A 21098-nucleotide genomic window follows, 5' to 3' on the forward strand; every position below is an offset into this window, starting at 1 on the left:
AGCGTTGCTTCATAACTGGACAGGTAGATTTCACAGAAGTGTTATTGACTTGGAGTTACATTGTGTTGTTTAAGTGTTCCCTTTATTTTTTTGAGCAGTGTATATTGCAGCAAATGCATTTTCTGCAGGATTAGCTGTGGGATGTTATTTGTGATATGGTGTGTGATTTGTGATGTGGTCACCAATTGCAGTCTTACCTCCAGGTTGAGATAAAGTTCACCCAAGAACAACACAAAGGCATGGAAGCGCTTTCTTGTGGCTTCATTTCCTTTTGCTGCCTGATTTCTTTTTTCAAATTCTGTCTGACACCTGGAAACCAAGATAAAACTCCATAAAAAAACAACAGGAAAGCTAAGTATCAGGTGCGAGTGTTATTGACACAGATTACTCCTCGCCACGTAAGGTAATATATGGTGTCGATGCTGCCCTCAGCTCATACATTGACAATATACAACTTGCCAACTTCTGGTTTGGAGAAGGCAACCTAGCAAAATTATCTGTATTTTCCCCGTCTCTAATACAGGTAGGTTACAGACCCTCATATTTAAAGCGCACCCTTGTAGTACGGCCGGGCGTTAGGAGATCTGGTTAGGCAAAGGTTGGCTCACAAGGCCCAGAAGGCATTTGGTGGCCTCTGTATTATGTACAATTACCGATGTAACTTTTTGCTATTTTTTGTGCTTCCTTGTGTATATGCCGCTGCTTTATTTGGTTAAAGGCCCACTGTTAAAGGCCCACTGTTAAAGGCCCACTGTTAAAGGCCCACTGTTAAAGGCCCACTGTTAAAGGCCCACTGTGGGAGGCTTGTGTTTTTTTTCTTGTACTCGGATAACTTCTTTAAAAAGGAAGCCCGTCAGGTGACAGCATGAGAGCCTGAAACCAGGCATGTTATTCTTTGAAGTGCTGTGCCATTTTAAAGAGCGTGTACTTTAACCCCTTCACGACATGGCCAATTTCTGTGGTTTTGCTTTTTCCTCCCCAGAGCCATAATTGTTTTTATTTTTGTGTCCACATACACACAAGGGCTTGTTTTTTTACGGGACTAGTTGTACTTTTGAATGACACTATTCATTTAGCCCATAGTGTACTGAAAAACAGGAAAAAAAAAATCTAAGTGGGGAGAAATTGTGAAAAATCTGCACTGTTTTTTGGGAATTGTTTTTACGATGTACATTTAGTGGCAAAAATGACCTCACAGTAGGATTCTGCTCATATGTGCATGTTTTTGTTATTATTTTAGTGCTGAAAAAAAATCTCAGAAGTTTTTTTTTAAAAGAAAACTTTAGCCATTTTCCGAAACCTGTAAAGTTTTAATTTCTTCGGTTGAACGAGCAATGTGAGAGACTATTTTTTGAGGAGCAAGACAAAGTTTTTATCGTTACCATTTTGGGATAGATGTAATGTTTTGATCGCTTGTTACAGCATTTTTGAGGAATTGCATCCCCCCCCCCCCCCCCCCCCCAAAAAAACAAACAAACAAAAAAAACACAATTTTGGCATCGATTTTTTTTCCCCCGTTTACGGTATTTACCAATGAGGTTAATTATTATTATCTTTTGATAGACTGGACTTTTCTGAACGCAGCAATATCAAATGTGTGTATTTTTTTATTATCTATTTTAAATCTGGGAAATAGTGGGTGATTTCAACTGTTTTTGGAAGGGGGGTGGGTTTTCATATATATATATATATATATATATATATATATATATATATATATATATATATATATATATATATATATTTATTTTAAAACTTATTAGTCCCCTTAAGGTACATGAAGCTGCAATCATCTGATCACTTGTGCTATATACAGCGATAGCACAGCATTGCTGTATATAGCAAAAATCATGGTCTCCTTTGAAGCCTGGTTGCAGGCAGGGTTTCAAAGGTGCTCCGTAATGATAAGTACGAGGGTCTTCAGCAGACTCCTTGCAACCCATCGGCAACCCTCGATCGCGTCACGGCCGTGCAGATGGGTGCATGGAATGACGAGCCCTGATTCCGGCGAGTGTTATATTTCACGATTGTTAGAGGTAGCTCCTGGTTGTAACACACAGTCATCACCTGCAGAATATGGGGCGAGTTCGTCCCGTGAGCACGCTCCAAAGACTCACTTCTTACTAGTGCCGTACATTTACGGCACATGTTGCGAAGGGGTTAAGGATCTGGCCAGGAACCATAGACGAGAGCAGACTAGTCCCCAACTGGCTCCTGGCGATTTGATTGACAGGTCTCTCCCTTGTATGTACATAGGGAAAATCCTGTCAATCACCTCCACTGGTGCTGGGAAGAGTCAGGCTACTCTAATCTGTGACCATATATCTTCACAGTATATTGTCTCTGAAACACAAGAGCATTGTAGTTGTGCAGCCAGGCTCTTATTCTTGCTGCCCACAGTTTGGGCAGCCTGAATTAGGTAACATGTTCTCTTTAATATAACATGTTGCAAAGCTCGATAGAGCATGTAAGATTTTTCAAACTTGCCAGATACAAAATATTTTAATATTAAACCTTTTGGTCTTACTATAGTTTTCTCTTCATCCTGGCAGTTTACATCTTGTCGCTAAGCGTTGCAGGCACCGCTGCGATCCAGCAGAAGTTGCAGCGCTTGCACAGTTCATCCTCTTCTTCCCTATTGAGGATGGCTGGAGAACACACACGCTGGAGGATATACACAGTAACTCCCTGATGGGAGAACTTCTCTGCAGCCCTACATAGGTCTATAGGATAGCACCATGACATGCGTGGCAGCCTCCCCCAGCAGGGTCTCCATCCTGCGGTCCCATTAGGACAGTGGCCCTGGAGCTGCCCTATGAAGTCACCAATCGCACATTGACGCTGGCAACACGATAAAGTTATCAGTGTCTCTAGCATGAGCTGTCAATCATGGCCATAAGTCTGCCTAAACAGATCGATCCAAGCAAAATGGGAAACAGCCAGCAGGGACTTGGAGGAGAGATCAATGAGCGAGAACACCAACATACATCATCATAGTTACCTCTTAAGGAGCCGTTGCCTGAAATTCCAGTTCGGTGGGTTTATCTGAAGATTGCTTGTCAAGTGATTACACAAACGTGCACCCGTATAAGAGAAGTTGGGAACCGATGTTGCCTTTATATTAAAAAATGTATATATTATTTCACTTGTAGCACAATATTAGGGGGAGACCTTAAAAAATAGCAATCTTGTAACCACAGCCGGTGACCCACCTGCTCATAGATGAGTTCCACCAGTTCCTGTAAGGATTCCTCTGTAGTCACCCAGTTGTTCAGTACATCCGTAAACTGGGTGATCTCAGCCTCAAAGCTGCCCGGCTCTTCAGTCAAATGGTTCAGCGTTTCCTGGACAAAGCTTGCCAGCGTTATCTCCGGGACAGCCGAATATCCCACATTATTCTCCTCGTAGGACTAGGGCAATCACATCAAAGACAGAAATTATACACAGAATTAAACTACTTGAGACATGGGCAGATAGGGGCATACACCATCCTCCTCAGTCTACAGGAGATGTGGGCATATACCATTGTGACGATACAGCCTAAAATCTTAATAAACCAGACGATTAGATTAGTTAAGCCAAGAGAAGAACACAATTGTGTTTAAACTGACTTGTAAATATATGAGTATCTCTGTGGCTATGGACAGACCAGTATTTGTATAACCCTGAATGCTGAATTCTATTCCACTGGAAATAATCATGTTTACTATGCTAATGACAAATTGTACTAAGTCAGCTGAAAGTTTATTTACAACAGCCCCTGTGATACCAACTATGTAAATAGATTATCTCAAACAATGATAGCTGAGCCCTGCACCTTTACCTCTGACATGTGACTAATGACCCTTGACCTGTGGATATGTACTTAAAAATGGAGATATGCTTCTGTAGGAAGGTACAGGTAGTTAAGGTCATAATGATACCAAATACAGTTTGCATATATTAAAGTTTTATCAGTGAAGATGCGCTGCTGAAGTCACTTGACCACAGGAGTCAATCACGCGGGGTCCTGCTGCTGCTGCTTGAGCAGCGACTCCCCCTTTTTGTGTAAGTGAGGACTTCGGAGCGGCCTGCGGTGGATCTAGCGTTATTTTGGAATACAAGCCACCGGAAAAATTTACATTTTGCTAAGACAACCCCTTAAAAAGTTTAAAAATAATCTATTTTTTACATTATATTCATTAGTAAGATTTTACATTTATTTTTTAAATGTACGGCATATATACATTATCCTTTGCAGTAATAGTATCAGAGCATGGCCAAAGGGAGAAAAAGAAAAAAAAAATAATGTATGATCAGACAATCTCGGGGTCGTTTAATGAACCCTGGTCCATACTAAGTATGGGCCCCAGGAATTCCACAATGGACCCCTAAGTCTGCCACAATTAGCAGATCTTTAAGGGTTGAATGTTGGAGGTATTACAGTCACTGTAGTCACAGAGCAGAGCTGCGCCTGCACAATCAGCATGACGAGTGTACTAGCCTGGTCACAACGAGCGTAATCATCAATCATCATGAAAGTCCTCTATTACTTCACAACGTCAGAACTACAGGGGAGGATCACACAACTTAATTAAGATAGAAGCAGATCCCACTCGCACATTACTTAATACCTACATTGCCATCCGCAAAGTATCCAGAGGGATAAAACTCTGCTGCGTTTGCAGACAGTTTGGAGATCACGGTCCTGGAGTCCGGATGCTGACCCTTAGACACGGCCATTGAGCTGGTCTCTATCACTATCTGAGCCTTCTTCTGGTTGATTTGAACTGTGGAGAAATCAAGAAATGTTAAAACATTTTATACAGAAAATATTCTTTTCAATGATTTCTTGTCTTCAGAATAAATAAATGAGACATTATCCTGATGCCCAAGATCAGTGCCACCTACACACATTCAGTCTCACGCCTCCCTTAGCCCGCCATTCCTTCCTCATTGCCCACCTTGCCAGATGCCACATGCTCTGCTGTCCTTTTCTCTCGATTAACCACATAACATAAGAGTGGACATGATTAAAGAAAAATTCGCCCAAAAATTTTTTATTCACAAAACCAGTCTAAGTGGGTGTTGTGTAGCGTAACAAAATACTTACTGATCGTTGTCCTTCCCGGTTTCCAGCGCAGCGCCGATGCTCTCCTCCCTCACGTGATATCTATTCCAGCTCGCGGGATCACACAGGGGTTTGAGTGTGAGCCGGAAGAGGCTTTTACAGTCTGGGCAGTGAGAAGGAGGCTGGATAGGCTCACATTGTAAGGGACACTTCTGGCTCATACACAAATCCCGCGAGTTCTAACAGAAGTGATGTGAGGAGAGGACTGAAGCAGCGATGGAATCCGGTGAAGACGGCAATCACTAAGTATTTTACTGCATTTGTACAAGTTAAAAAAAGTTCTTATGAGCATTTCTTTATTACAAGTGTTGTGTAGTACAAGTACAAAAATGGCTCATACAAATAATATGGTCAAAGGCTGTTTCACGTAAAAGCTCCTCGAAAGATAAGAGGCTACGCCCTTCGCCTGGGGAAGAAAGTTCAATCTCCAGAAGAGACAAGGCTTCTTTACCATGAGAACTGTTAATCTGTGGAATAGTCTACCTCAGGAGCTGGTCACAGTGGGAAGCACTGAGGATTTCAAAAAGGCTTAGATGTTTTTTTCTTTTTTCTTAGAAGGTGATCCAAGGGGTAACATTTCTCCTTGTGGAGAGTGACATGCCATGCCTGACATGCTGAGGCTCACGCCAGCACATGTCCAGGCCTGTTTGAAATTCGCCAATGACGATCTGGATGATCCAGAGGAGGCATGGGAGACGGTCATGTGGTCAAATGAGACCAAAATAGAACTTTTTGGTACCAACTCCAATCGCCATGTTTGGAGGAAGAAGGATGAGTGCAACCCCAAAAAACACAGTCCCAACCGTGAAGCATGGTGGGGGAAATATCATAGTTTGAGGGTGCCTTTCTGCAAAGAGGACAGGACGACTGCACCATATTGAATGGAGGATAGAAGGGTGGTATGTATCGCGAGATTTTGGCCCCAGGGCTGCTCTGTCACTCACCGATCGCAGCGGAACTCCGAGGCCCGCTCGCTGCAGGAGTCATTCTCCCTGGCTCCTCTGATGAGCGGTCGCATTGATTACAGCGGTGGACACCTACGACAGGTGAGTATAAGGATTTTTTATTTTATTCTTATTTTTACAGGTGGACACTGCTGATCACAGCACCTACAGGGAAGTATGATGAGGGCAGCGTTCAGCACTCGTACACTGATTACCAGGTGCAGGTACACGCCATGGCATCAGTGTGAGGTACGTGTTTACACGGACCCATTGACTTGAATGGGGCCGTGCGATCATTGCTGCCGGCCAAAAACAGACATGTCTATGTGTGGAGCACACGGACATACGGTCCGTGGAAACACACTGACATGTGCACAGACCCATTCAAATGAGATGTTCCAGAGTCATCACCAAAGTGACACTGGTCACTTTGAAGGTGAAAACAGGCTTGGGTGGTGAAAGGGTTAAAAATACAACTTCTAAAGCCTACAAAAAAATATGTATTCCAAACAAGACAATAAAATATAATAACTTTATTAATAAAAAATAAATAAATAATAAAAAAAAATCAATAACACACTATGATGATTTCTGTTACACATAGCAGAGCTGAACTGATCAGATGATCGCAGCATCAAACAGGGCTGTGGAGTCGGTAAGCCAAACCTCCAACTTAAACTCCTCAATTTCCATGACACTGACTGCGACTCCACAACTCCCTCATACACGGCTCATGTTTAAGTGATAAATTTACTGTAGCACCGATTCATCTCAGCTAAAAGTCTAGACCCTTAGATCAGGAATAGGACAGACATTTATAGGACATTTCATAACTTTCCCAAATTCTTATGAAAAAATATTCCCCACAAACTGCATTGTACTACTGTTCCCAATTTATTATATATTTTAGGAGTTAGAGTCGGTCCATTTTATACCGACACCACCAAAATGAACACCGACTCCAACTCCACAGCCCTGCCATCAAGACCACTAAGGGAATTATTGAAGCAAGTTTAGAAAAAAAACAAAAACAACAAACACACACACAATCACCCCCCTCCTTCCCCATTGAAAATAAAAAAAAAAAAACAAACCCCCCCCCCCCACATATTTGGTATAGCTGCAATCAGAAAAGCTCGATCAAAATATAAAAGTAAATTAATCCGATCGGTAAACTGCGTAACGAGAAAAAAAAACGGAACGCCGGAATTACGTTTTTTCGGAAGCCGCAACATTACAATAAAATACAATATTTTGATAGCCTGTTATTGCATCTACCCCAAAATGGTATCAATAAAAACGTCAGCTCAGGGTGCAAAAAATAAGCCCTCGTCTGGCAGCAGAGCTCACAAACTGGAAATGCTATGGGTCTCGGAAAAAAAGCTACATAAGCAAATATTTTTTCATGAATGGGTTAAACTAATTAGCCATGCTGTACAAAATAATTAACAGATAATACTTCCCACATGTCTACTTTACATCAGCACAATATTTTAAACATTTTTTTTGATAAGATGTTAGAAGGGTTAAAAGTTTATCAGCAATTTCTAATGTTTAACAACATTTATAAAACCATAAGTTTTTAGGGACCACATCACATTTGAAGTGACTTTGAGGTGCCTATGTGACAGAAAATACCCAAAAGTGACACCATTCTAAAAACTGCTCCCCTCAAAGTGCTCAAAACCACATTGAAGTTCATTAACCCTTCAGGTGCTTCACAGGAATTAAAGTAACATGGAAGGAAAATAAAAACATTTTACATTTTTCAAACAAAAGTGTTTATTTAGCCCCAATAACTCGCCCCCCCCCCATAAGTGACATCATTTTGGAAAATACACCCCCCAAGGTATTTATCTAGATGGGTGGTGAGCACCTTGAACCCCAAGGTGCTTCACTGAAGTTTATAACATAGAGGCGTGAAAATAAAAAAAAAATAAAAAAAAACATTTTCCCCACAAAAATGTTGCTACGCCCCCAAATATTTCATTTTCACAAGGGTTAGGCTGTGTGCCCACGATGCGTTTTTTAAGCATTTCCGCAGCGGCAATTCCGCCACAGAAACGCTTAAAAAAACGCTTGGTAGAAGTTCTGCCATGTTCCCCAATGATAATCCGCATGTGCTGGGCACATGCTACGGAAATTTCCGCTGCGGATTATCATTGCGGAAAAATCCGCAACACTACCAATTATTTTGCGTAAGCGCGGCGCTTTTGCCGCCATTGACTTGCATTGAATCGCTTAATATCCGCATGACTACATGTGCACATTCGGATATTAAGCGATTCAATGTGCGGATGGTACCCGGGTCTGGAGAAGAGGAGACTCTCCAGACCCGGGTACCATAGTACCTGTAAAAAAAAAAAAAAAAAAAATCATTATACTCACCTTCTGATGGCCCGCAGTCTTCTATCCGATACGTCTTGGCTTCCCGGTGGAGTAAAAGGACCTTCCACTCAGTCATGTGAAAGGCCACACGACCGCTGACGTCGGCGGTCGCATGACCTATCACATGACTAAATGACGTCATGGAAGGTCCTTTTACACCACCGCGAGACACCGGGGAGACCGGACGCATCAGAGAAGGAGACCGGGGACAATCGGAAGGTGAGTATATGTTTTTTTTTTTAACTAACTTGGTCACACTATATAAAATCCATACCAGTTGCATGGATTTATATAGTGTGACTAGGTTGTCAAGCACTTTTCCAAGTGATGCTAAAATTGCTTGAAAAGCGCTTGACAACCTGCATGCAAAATCGCATGTGCAAAACGCGTGACAAACGCTTGTCCCTGGCTGAAAAAACGCATGTACAATCCGCATGCGTTTTTTCTGTCAGGGAGATGCAGAAACGCTCAGGAAAAATCCGGAGCATTTCCGCATCGTGGGCACATAGCCTAACTGGAGAAAATGGACCCCAAGATTGTTGTGCAATTTCTCCTGAGTATGCAGATAGCCCATATGTGGGGGAAAACTACTGCTTGGGCGCTCGGCAGGGCTCAGAAGGGAAGGAGCACAAACTGAATTCTGGAGCGCAAATTTGGCTGGAATAAATAGCGGGTGCCATATCACATGTGCCAAAACATCAGAAACTCCTAGGGATGTAGTGAGCAGTTTTAACCCTCAAGTCATTCACAGAATTGTATAACATTGGGCTGAGTCAATGGAAAATTACCATTTTTTCCACTAAAATGTTGCTTTGTCCCCTCAGTTTTCAATTTTCAAAAGGGATAATAGGAGTAAAAATGCACAGTACAATTTGTTGTGCAATTTCTCCTGAGTACATCGATACCCCATTTTATTTATTTTACTCACTTATACAGCGCCATTAATTCCACAGCGCTTTACAGACATCATCATCACTGTCCCCATTGAGGCTCACAATCTAAATTCCCTATCAGTATGTGTTTGGAGTGTGAGAGGAAACCCAGACAAACACGGGGAGAACATACAAACTCCTTGCAGATGTTGTCCTTGGTGGGATTAGAACCCAGGACCCCAACACTGCAAGGCTGCAGTGCTAACCACTGAGCCACCATGCTGCCCGATCTGGTCGAAAATTACTTTATAGGCACAGCACAAAGCACAGAAGGGAAGGAGCGCCATATTAAAGTGCACATTTTGCTGGACTGGTTTGAAGGGGGACATGTCACATTGGCAGAGCCCCTTGGGTGCCAAAACAGCAGAAACCCCCCCCCATAAGTGACTCCATTTTACAAACTACATACCCAAAGAATTTATCTAAGGCTGCAGTGATCATATTGACACCACAGGTGTGTTACAGGATTTTATAACATTGGGAACGGAAGAAAAAATAGTTACATTTTTGCCAGAAAAAGAAAACTGTTTTAGCCTCAGATTTTACATTTTCACACAGGGAAATGGGTAAATCTGGCACCAAAATCTGTCAGACAATTTCTGCTGAACGTGGCCATACCCCAGCAGTACTGCTTAGCCATATGACGAGACTAGGGAGGGACGGAGCGCTATTTGACTCTTAGAGAACAAATCATAGAAAAGTTTGCGGACTTAATATTCAGAACCCCAAGTACCAGAAGAGCAGAATCCCCCCTCAAGTGACCCACCCCTCTGGGAATTTATCTAAACGAGTAGCGACGATTTTGACCCTATAGGTGTTTTATAGAAACAAGAAGTAGTGAATGTTGCCGAGTGAAAATTGCAAATCTGTCATTGCAGTGACCAGTACGTTGTAGTGCCCAGCTCATGCTTTTGGAGACATGCACCAGTAAATCTGACAAGCTCTCATCGCTACAGAAATGCCAAACGTGTGGACGCTAAATGTAGTTTAGGCACACTGGGGCTAAGAAGGAAGGGAGGGGGGCATTTTGATTTGGGAGCGCAGAATTTGCTGGATTTCTTTTTTTTTTTTGGAGGAGGAGGGGCGCACCACGCTTTTATGCACACCTAAAAAGACAGACAACCCCGGATCACAGGGCAGACGGCATACACAGTGCCTCCATCTGTCTCATTATAGGGAATCATCAGTCAGGGGTTTCCGCCTGAATCACATATTTCAGAGATTTACATGGAAACCCCGGTGTAAGCGCTCAGTGCAGAGCGCAGGATAAATGTGCACCGAACAATACTGCGATCTTTGGGAGGCAGAATGAACAAATCAGCAGTAGATGAAGAATTGGTTTTATTTTTTACGCCGTTCCTCGTGCGATATAAGTGTTTAGACGACTTTATTCTTCGGGTCAGTGCGATTACAGCGATACCAGATTTATATGGGGTTTTTATGATTGACAGCTGTCACACACTGAAAGACACTTTTTTCTGCAAAACTGTTTTTGTATCGCCATATTTGAGAGCTATAATTTTTCCATTATTCTGCCAGCAGAATCATGTAAGGGCTTGTTTTTTGCGGGACGAGTTGACATTTTTATTGGTACCATTTTCGGGCACATGACATTTTTTGATCGCTTTCTATCCCGATTTTCGGGAGGCAGAATAAACAAAAAACAACAATTCAGGAATAGTTTTTTTTTCTATGCCGTTCACCGTGTGGTAAAAGTGATGAGGCAGCGCTATTCTTCGGTGTAACAAAAATTGAGATGCACAGTTATTGTAGCAAAAATGGATGCTAAATCAGTAATAGATCAGAAACTTGACAACAAAAAAAAACACATTACCTAGTGATAAGCACACCCGTGGTATAAAATTGTATCATTTTATTGAAGACAAACCAACCATGTACAATACAAAACAATAAAAAAAAACTGAAATCCCCAAGTTGTACTAAATAATATAGTAGTGGCACAAGGATACAAGGGAACAGTAGAATAGTTGCAGGTCCCAAACCTGGTAACGCTCAAAAATAATAAGGATCGCTCATAAATACCCGCACTCTAAGGTATACAAGATAATCTGACTGGGGTAGATATAATGTAATAATCAAAGCAGCGCTAGATCCATAATGTAAGGTGCTGTATCAAAGACACATCCATATAATATTATTATTATTAATAATATTATTATGTAGCACTCACACAAAACAGATAGGAAAAACAATGAGGGTATAGCATAGACCTATATGACCCATGAGTGTGACATCCAGCATGACAGTGGGGGATCGGCCACACGCGTTTCGCTGCTATCCAGCAGCTTCATCAGGGGAAGTGATGATGAAGCTGCTGGATAACAATGATACAAGTTCATCTCACTAAATTAGAATATCATCAAAAAATTAATTTATTTCAGTTCTTCAATACAAAAAGTGAAACTCATTATATAGAGTCATTACAAACAAAGTGATCTATTTCAAGTGTTTAGATCACTCAGACCTTGTGGAGTGTGTCAATGACTGCCTTCTGGACATCTGTCAAGTCAGCAGTCTTCCCCATGAAAGGGACCTTTTTAAACGCTTAGGAAGTCTTGCAGGTGTTTTTTGTTAATTATTTTAACCCCTTTACTCCCCGAGGGTAGTTTGCACGTTAATGACCTGTTCAATTTTTACAATTCTGACCACTGTCACTTTATGAGGTAATTATTCTGGAAAGCTTCAACGGATCCCCCTGATTCTGAGAATGTTGTTTCATGACATATTGTACTTCATGATTGTGGTAAAATTTCATCGATATCACTTGTGTTTATTTGCGAAAAAAATGGAAATTTGGCGATTTTCAAAGTTTGAATTTTCATGCCCTTAAATCAGAGATATGTCACACAAAATAGTTAATAAATAACATTTCCCACATGTTTACTTTATATCAGCACAATTTTGGAACCAAATTTTTTTTTTATTAGGGAGCTATAAGGGTTAAAAGATGATCAGCGATTTCTCATTTTTACAACAAAATTTACAAAACCATTTTTTTTTAGGGAACACATCACATTTGAAGTCACTTTGAGGGGTCTTTATGACAGAAAATAACCAAAAGTAACACCATTCTAAAAACTGAACCCCTCAAGGTGCTCAAAACCACATTCAAGAACTTTATTAAACCTTCAGGTGCTTCACAAGAATTTTTGGAATGTGGAAGAAAAAAATTAACATTTAACTTTTTTCACAAAAATGTTAATTTAGACTCATTTTTTTATTTTCGCAGCGGTAACAGGAAAAACTGGACCCCAAAATTTGTTGTGCAATTTCCTGAGCACGCAGATACCCCATACATGGGGAAAAAACACTATTTGGGCGAACAGCAGAGACTCGGAAGGGAAGGAGCGCCATTTGACTTTTTGAAAGTAAAATTTGCTTGAATAATTAGCAGACGCCATGTTGCGTTTGGAGAGCCCCTGATGTGCCTAAACAGTGGAAACCCCCCACAAGTGACACCATTTTGGAAACTAGACCCCTCAGGGAACTTATCTAGATGTGTGGTGAGCATCTTGAACCCCCAAGTGCTTTACAGAAGTTTATAACAAGGAGCCGTGAAAATAAAAAAAAAAACTTTTTCCACAAAAATAATGTTTTAGCCCCACTTTTTTTATTTCCACAAGGGTAAGAGGAGAAAATGGACCCCAAAAACTGTTGTGCAATTTCTCCTGAGTACGCCAATACCCCATATGTGGGGAAAATACAGTGTTTGGGCGCACGGCAGAGTTCAGAAGGGAAAAAGCATTGTGTGACTGTTTGAAAGCAAAATTGGCTGGAATTGAGAGTGGACGCCATGTCGTGTTTGGAGAGCCCCTGATGTGCCTAAACAGTGGAAACCCCCCACAAGTGACCCCATTTTGGAAACTACACCCCTCAAGGATTTTATCAAGGGGTATAATGAACATTTTGAATCCAGAGGTACGACACAGAATTTGATAACATTAGGTCATCATATTGAATAAGTTGTCATTAGTCTTGAGTGCAAGTGCTCGCTATTTGAGTTTGCATCGGGTGCTCGGGTATGCACAGTGTATCACGGGTGCTCAAGTCTCTGCCCCATATGCTTCGTGGCCAAAAAAAACCTTGCGGGGATTGCCTGCCATGCACAAGCAATCCCTGCATGGTTATTTTTGGGTGTCTAATAACCATGAAACATGCGAGCGGGGACTCGAGCACCCGTGATACATGGTGCATACCCATGTACCTGATGCAAACTCATGTATCACGGGTGCTCAAGTGACATGCTCGAGTCCCCACTCGGATGTTTCATGGTTATTAGACACCCAAAAATAACCATGCGGGGATCGCCCGTGCATGGCAGGCAATCCCTGCAAGGTTTTTTTTGGCCACGAAGCATATAGGGTGGAGACTCGAGCACCCGCGATACTCAGTGCATACCAGAGCACCCGATGCAAACTCAAGTAGCGAGCACTTGCGCTCAACACTAGTCGCCAGATCGTCATCCTTTTTTTTTTTTTTTTTTTTTTTTTTTTTTTTTACTTTTGAAAAAAATCCCAACCCTAACCCTAGCACAACCCTAACCCTAGAGTTTATTTTTTATGCCGTTCCTCGTACGGTATAAGTGATTAGACGACTTTATTATTCGGGTCGGTGCGATTACAGCGATACCAGAATCATATCAGGTTTTTATGATTGACAGCTGTCACACACTAAAAGACGCTTTTTTTGTAAAATCTAGTTTTTGCATCGCCATATTTAGAGAGCTATAATTTTTCCATATTTTGGCCAACAGACTCATGTGATGGCTTGTTTATTGCGGGATGACTTGACGTTTTTATTGGTGCCATTTTCAGGCACTTGACATTTTTTGATAGATTTCTATTCCGATTTTTGGGAGGCAGAATAAACAAAAACCAGCAATTCCAGAAATTTTTTTTATGTTTTTTTTTTTTTTTATGCTGTTCCACATGTGGTAAAATTGATAAGGCAGCGTTATTCTTCGGGTCAGTACGTTTACAGCGGTTCAACATTTGTGTCGTTTTTCTATGTTTTGCACTTTTACACAATAAAAGCTATTTTACAGAAAAAAATATTTTTTTGCATCGCTTTATTCTGAGAGCTATAACTTTTTTATTTTATGATGGAGCTGAATGGCGGCTTGCTTTTTGCGGGACAAGATGACGTTTTCAGCGGTACCATTTTTATTTATATTCATCTCTTTGATCGCGTGTTATTTAATTTTTTGTTTGGCGGTATGATGATAAAGCATTGTTTTTTGCTTCGTTTTTTGTTTTTTTTTACTGTGTTCACTGAAGGGGTTAACTAGTGGGACCGTTTTAGAGGTCAGGTCGTTCCAGACGCGGCGATACCAAATATGTGTACTTTTATTTTTTTTATTTTTTTTCATAATATTTATTGATGAGTACATTATATTTTTATTTTTGGTGGATTATTTTTTTTTTTATTTTTTTTTTATATTTTTACAATTTTTTTTTTTTTCCTTTTCATTTTTTTTAACACTTTTTGGACTTTTATTCTGTGTCCCACTCTGGGACTTTCACTTTTTTTATTCTGATCGCCTGCATAGCATAGGGATGGAGCACCATCCCTGTGCCATGCAGGCTGTCAGCGCTGCACAGGGAGAAGATAGTTTGGTCATGCACTGCGCATGACCAATGAATCTTCCTGCTGTCTGGGGACCTGGATGTTGTCATGACGACATAGTGTCGTCATGGCAACATCCGGGAAGCCGCGGCAGACAGTGCTGGAGGCCGGAAGAGGAGGTGAGTATTCCGATCACCTCCCCTTAGCCACCTCAATGCTGCGATCGACTTCGATCGCAGCATTGAGGGGGTTAATGTGCCGGGAGCGGTGTGGGAACGCTCCCTGCACATTGTCACAGCTGACACCCGGTACTATCAGCTAACACCAGGCGGTGATCGCCCTGCACCGCTTGTGTGCGGGCGCGATTGCCGTATGACCTAATAGTACGTCATTGGTCCAATCGGCCCAGGTCACCAAGACGTACTATTAGGTCATACGTCAGAAAGGGGTTAATTTACTGAGCTAATGACTTTTGTGTCTTCATTGGCTGTAAGCCATAATCATCAACATTAACAGAAATAAACACTTGAAATAGATCACTCTGTTTGTAATGACTATATAATATAGGAGTTTCACTTTTTGTATTGAACTGAAATAAATTCACTTTTTGATGATATTCTAATTTTGCGAGATGCACCTGTATGTGTGGGGCCGATCCCCACTAACAGCATTTTGTTTGGCACACTATTCGAAGGTGCCGGGTCAACGCTCATCATCGCTGGGTCTCGCTGAGCAAATGTGAATAGTGGTCACTTTACTGCTATTAACATTTGTCGCAGCAAGATTCAAGGAACGTGGACTACAGCAGAGCTTTGTGGGAACATTTTGGGTAATAAATTGGTAAATGAGTGAGGCTCTATTGGGTTTCTGACTTTTTATGTTTTTCAGGTATCCTTTTCTACACTAATTCTGATTCGGTGGATTACTTCAGACATGCGTGGGATTTTTTTTCTTTTTTTTGACAAATCATGGCTGTCATCAACCTTAACTACCATTACCCTGATTGCTACTGCACCAGGGCAATCGGGAAGAGCCGGGCAAAGCGCCAAAATTGGCGTATCTAATGTGATACTCCAAATCTGCAGCGGGCTGGTATTTTTAGGCTGGAAAGGGTCTAATAACCAGGGACCTTCCCAGCCTGATAATATAAGCCCGCAGCTGTCTGCTTTACCTTGGCTGATTATTAAAAATAGAGTACACCCCATGTAATTTTTTTTTCCATTTATTTACTTACTAGCTAAATACATGTACAGAAAACTACACACATGGCACTAATTATATATCTCACGGATATCTTTCTACCTCTATCTTTGCACATCTAACAGCTAAACATCTGTCATTTCTATTCTGGTATGTGTCACACGGATTTCATCCGTGTTCTTTTTTTCTAGTTGCTTTCCATACGCTTTTCTTTAGTCCATGAATAAACACCAATACGTTTCAAAATATGGCCTTGAGAAGCGATCACCTTCTAGGGTCGGCCTTTTTATCAAAGAAAACAGCGGGCGACTGCAGAAAGGTGATTTTACGAAGTATAATGTATTAACAAAAATGTCCCCAATACCAGGCTAACGCACCCCCGCCTATCAGAAGTCAGGTGTGATCTTCAGGGTGGTGGGAGAGCGGGGTCCAACAAACCTCACGGTCCCCATCGCTGGAAAAGCACAAGATTGCCCGTATTAATGCGAGATCTCGTTCTTTGAACTAAACTTCTGCATCATTTACTGAGCAGCTAATAGTGGATGACTCCTCTAATGACAGACGTGGCAGCAATGGTTTTGGAGGGAGGGTCCAGCTAGCTGAAGGCGAGAGGAAAGTATCTTGGAAGGCACTGAGAAAAGCACAATATTGTAGTCGGCGATATATGAATGCAAATGAAGACAGCAGCACCACACAAAGCTCACATCCAGCCTGTATTACAGGGAGGGACACTCCCACAAGAGAAAAATCTGATGCTTGGATCAAGCTGCTAACAGCATATCAGGGGCTCGTAAAATGAAGGAAAATTAAAGACAAACGAAGTGCAATTTATTACCTATAGGTAACTACTGACATACAGTTAGGTCCATATATGTTTGGACAGAGACAACATTTTTCTAATTTTGGTTCTAGACATTACCACAATGAATTTTAAACAAAACAATTCAGATGCAGTTGAAGTTCAGACTTTCAGCTTTCATTTGAGGGTATCCACATTAAAATTGGATGAAGGGTTTAGGAGTTTCAGCTCCTTAACATGTGCCACCCTGTTTTTAAAAGGGACCAAAAGTAATTGGACAGATTAAATAATTGTAAATAAAATGTTCATTTCTAGTACTTGGTTGAAAACCCTTTGTTGGCAATGACTGCCTGAAGTCTTGAACTCATGGACATCACCAGATGCTGTGTTTCCTCCTTTTTGATGCTCTGCCAGGCCTTCACTGTGGTGGTTTTCAGTTGCTGTTTGTTTGTGGGCCTTTCTGTCTGAAGTTTAGTCTTTAACAAGTGAAATGCATGCTCAATTGGGTTGAGATCAGGTGACTGACTTGGCCATTCAAGAATATTCCACTTCTTTGCTTTAATAAACTCCTGGGTTGCTTTGGCTTTATGTTTTGGGTCATTGTCCATCTGTAGTATGAAACGACGACCAATTAGTTTGGCTGCATTTGGCTGGATCTGAGCACACAGTATGGCTCTGAATACATAAGAATTCATTCGGCTGCTTCTGTCCTGTGTCACATCATCAATAAACACTAGTGACCCAGTGCCACTGGCAGCCATGCATGCCCAAGCCATCACACTGCTTCCGCCGTGTTTTACAGATGATGTGGTATGCTTTGGATCATGAGCTGTACCACGCCTTCACCATACTTTTCTCTTTCCATCATTCTGGTAAAGGTTGATCTTGGTTTCATCTGTCCAAAGAATGTTCTTCCAGAACTGTGCTGGCTTTTTTAGATGTTTTCTAGCAAAGTCCAGTCTAGCCTTTTTATTCTTGATGCTTATGAGTAGCTTGCACCGTGCAGTGAACCCTCTGTATTTACTTTCATGCAGTCTTCTCTTTATGGTAGATTTGGATATTGATACGCCTACCTCCTGGAGAGTGTTGTTCACTTGGTTGGCTGTTGTGAAGGGGTTTGTCTTCACCATGGAGATTATTCTGCGATCATCCACCACTGTTGTCTTCCGTGGGCGCCCAGGTCTTTTTGCATTGATGAGTTCACCAGTGCTTACTTTCTTTCTCAGGATGTACCAAACTGTAGATTTTGCCACTCCTAATATTGTAGCCATTTCTCGGATGGGTTTTTTCAGTTTTTGCAGCTTAAGGATGGCTTGTTTCACCTGCATGGAGAGCTCCTTTGACTGCCTGTTTAGTTCACAGCAAAACCTTCCAAATGCAAGCACCACACCTCAAATCAACTCCAGGCCTTTTATCTGCTTAATTGAGAATGACATAACGAAGGGATTGCCCACACCTGTCCATGAAATAGCCTTGGAGTCAATTGTCCAATTACTTTTGGTCCCTTTAAAAACAGGGTGGCACATGTTAAGGAGCTGAAACTCCTAAACCCTTCATCCAATTTTAATGTGGATACCCTCAAATGAAAGCTGAAAGTCTGAACTGCAACAGCATCTGAATTGTTTTGTTTAAAATTCATTGTGGTAATGTCTAGAACCAAAATTAGAAAAATGTTGTCTCTGTCCAAATATATATGGACCTAACTGTATGTACAATCAAAGCCGTCATCGGGTTGCTCAATGCTGCACACTTGATTACAGGTCATTCACAGTATTGCAACTCAGCCCCGGTCACTTCATAGGGAGCTGCTGCCGCACCGGACACGAGCCGGCCACAGGTCTCACTGTTTCTAGATGAATACAGAAATGTTTTGTTTTTTTAAAACACTGGACAAAATCTTCACGCTCCATTCACACTTTGCTTTATCCCTCCATAACTCTTTGCCTGCATTTGGAAAGCCCAATCAGAAATACACAGCACACCTATACAGAGAAGCTCTCTGCCGGGGAACTACTAGACACACAGTGACACAGCCCAAAGACACACAGTGACCCCTCCACCCCCCCAGACACACAGTGACACCGCTCCCTCCCCCCCCAGAAACACAGTGACCCCCCCCCCCAGACACACAGTGACCCCTCCCCCCCCCCAGACACACAGTGACCCCTCCCCCCCCCCCCCCCCCCAGACACACAGTGACCTCCCATTCCCTGACAGCAATCTATCATATTGGTGGCCAACTGATAAGCCGCGTATTAATAAGTGACGCTGAGAACACCTTCTGTACGGTGTAGGCCTGACACTGGGATGGCAGGGGTAATAGTACTGTGCAATATTGGGGATGGATGTTCAGACATGGTCATGTGCACATGGCAGGGGCAGCAGTCCTGTGGGATATTGGGGATGGATGATGGGGGCAGCGGTCCCGTGTGATATTAGGGATGGATGACGGGGGCAGCGGTCCCGTGTGATATTAGGGATGGATGACGGGCGCAGCGGTCCCGTGTGATATTAGGGATGGATGACGGGCGCAGCGGTCCCGTGTGATATTAGGGATGGATGACGGGGGCAGCGGTCCCGTGTGATATTAGGGATGGATGACGGGGGCAGCGGTCCCGTGTGATATTAGGGATGGATGACGGGGGCAGCGGTCCCGTGTGATATTAGGGATGGATGACGGGGGCAGCGGTCCCGTGTGATATTAGGGATGGATGACGGGGGCAGCGGTCCCGTGTGATATTAGGGATGGATGACGGGGGCAGCGGTCCCGTGTGATATTAGGGATGGATGACGGGGGCAGCGGTCCCGTGTGATATTAGGGATGGATGACGGGGGCAGCGGTCCCGTGTGATATTAGGGATGGATGACGGGGGCAGCGGTCCCGTGTGATATTAGGGATGGATGACGGGGGCAGCGGTCCCGTGTGATATTAGGGATGGATGACGGGGGCAGCGGTCCCGTGTGATATTAGGGATGGATGACGGGGGCAGCGGTCCCGTGTGATATTAGGGATGGATGACGGGGGCAGCGGTCCCGTGTGATATTAGGGATGGATGACGGGGGCAGCGGTCCCGTGTGATATTAGGGATGGATGACGGGGGCAGCGGTCCCGTGTGATATTAGGGATGGATGACGGGGGCAGCGGTCCCGTGTGATATTAGGGATGGATGACGGGGGCAGCGGTCCCGTGTGATATTAGGGATGGATGACGGGGGCAGCGGTCCCGTGTGATATTAGGGATGGATGACGGGGGCAGCGGTCCCGTGTGATATTGGGGATGGATGACGGGGGCAGCGGTCCCTTGTGATATTGGGGATGGATGATGGGGGCAGCGGTCCCGTGTGATATTGGGGATGGATGATGGAGGCAGCGGTCCCTTGTGATATTGGGGATAGATGATGGGGGCAGCGGTCCCGTGTGATATTGGGGATGGATGATGGGGGCAGCAGTCCCGTGTGATATTGGGGATGGATGATGGGGGCAGCAGTCCCGTGTGATATTGGGGATGGATGATGGGGGCAGCAGTCCCGTGTGATATTGGGGATGGGGCAGTAGTCCCGGTACCTGCGGTGATGAGGTTGCTCCCCAGGGGGGGGCTGCTGAGCGGCGGCCGCAGGGGCTCTTGTTGCTGGAGTCCTCCCGGCCTCTGTGTTGAGGTGATGTTCCCGGACTCCTCTCCGTTCTGGCCCCGGAAGCCTGATGGAGCGTCCGCTTCTCGCCCGCGTCCTCTACCTGCCCCCGAGCCGCGACCTCTGCCTCTACCTCCTCCAGGGGCTCTATCAAAGCCGTCCCACATAGCGGTGCACACACTGTTCCGGTACAGAGCTCGGTAGTCGAGCAGCCCTCTCCGGGCCCGATCACAAAACCCCGCTCCGCCCCCTTGTCAACAACCGAAACAAGAAACCTAGCGGACAGCGACATCTGCAGGCCGGAGGTCACACTGCACTGTTATTGCACACTGTAAGAGACGAGCGGTCATATAAAGCGCCACTTAGTGGCCGGAGGGCTGCAGCGCACTGTGCGCAGAGCGAAGTCCGCAACGTTCCAAAGTTATGTTCTGCTGAGTGCGGGGGGAGGGGCAGCAGAGGGGGCGCGGTGCAAGAGGGGGTGCAGCAGAGGGGTGCAGCAGAGGGGTGCAG

The 21098-nt window shown here is 43.5% G+C and overlaps 1 protein-coding gene across 1 annotated transcript in view; it reads right to left on the reverse strand.

The window, feature by feature from the left end:
• The window catches only part of PAIP1 (poly(A) binding protein interacting protein 1), a 37982-nt gene extending 17105 nt beyond the window's left edge, over window positions 1-20877 (reverse strand). The window contains exons 1-5 of the mRNA XM_073680303.1: window positions 20524-20877; window positions 4618-4769; window positions 3213-3410; window positions 3002-3114; window positions 198-309 (exon numbers count right to left, since the gene is read on the reverse strand). Of these exons, the coding sequence (XP_073536404.1) occupies window positions 198-309; window positions 3002-3114; window positions 3213-3410; window positions 4618-4769; window positions 20524-20755 (807 nt within the window). The 5' untranslated portion in view covers window positions 20756-20877. The remainder of the gene's footprint in view (window positions 1-197; window positions 310-3001; window positions 3115-3212; window positions 3411-4617; window positions 4770-20523) is intronic.
• Window positions 20878-21098: the final 221 nt, after the last annotated feature.

The sequence above is a fragment of the Phyllobates terribilis genome, unplaced genomic scaffold (assembly GCF_046119375.1).
Source record: "Phyllobates terribilis strain yellow unplaced genomic scaffold, ASM4611937v1 Scaffold_1__5_contigs__length_1240528914, whole genome shotgun sequence".
NCBI classification, from domain to species: Eukaryota; Metazoa; Chordata; class Amphibia; order Anura; family Dendrobatidae; genus Phyllobates; species Phyllobates terribilis.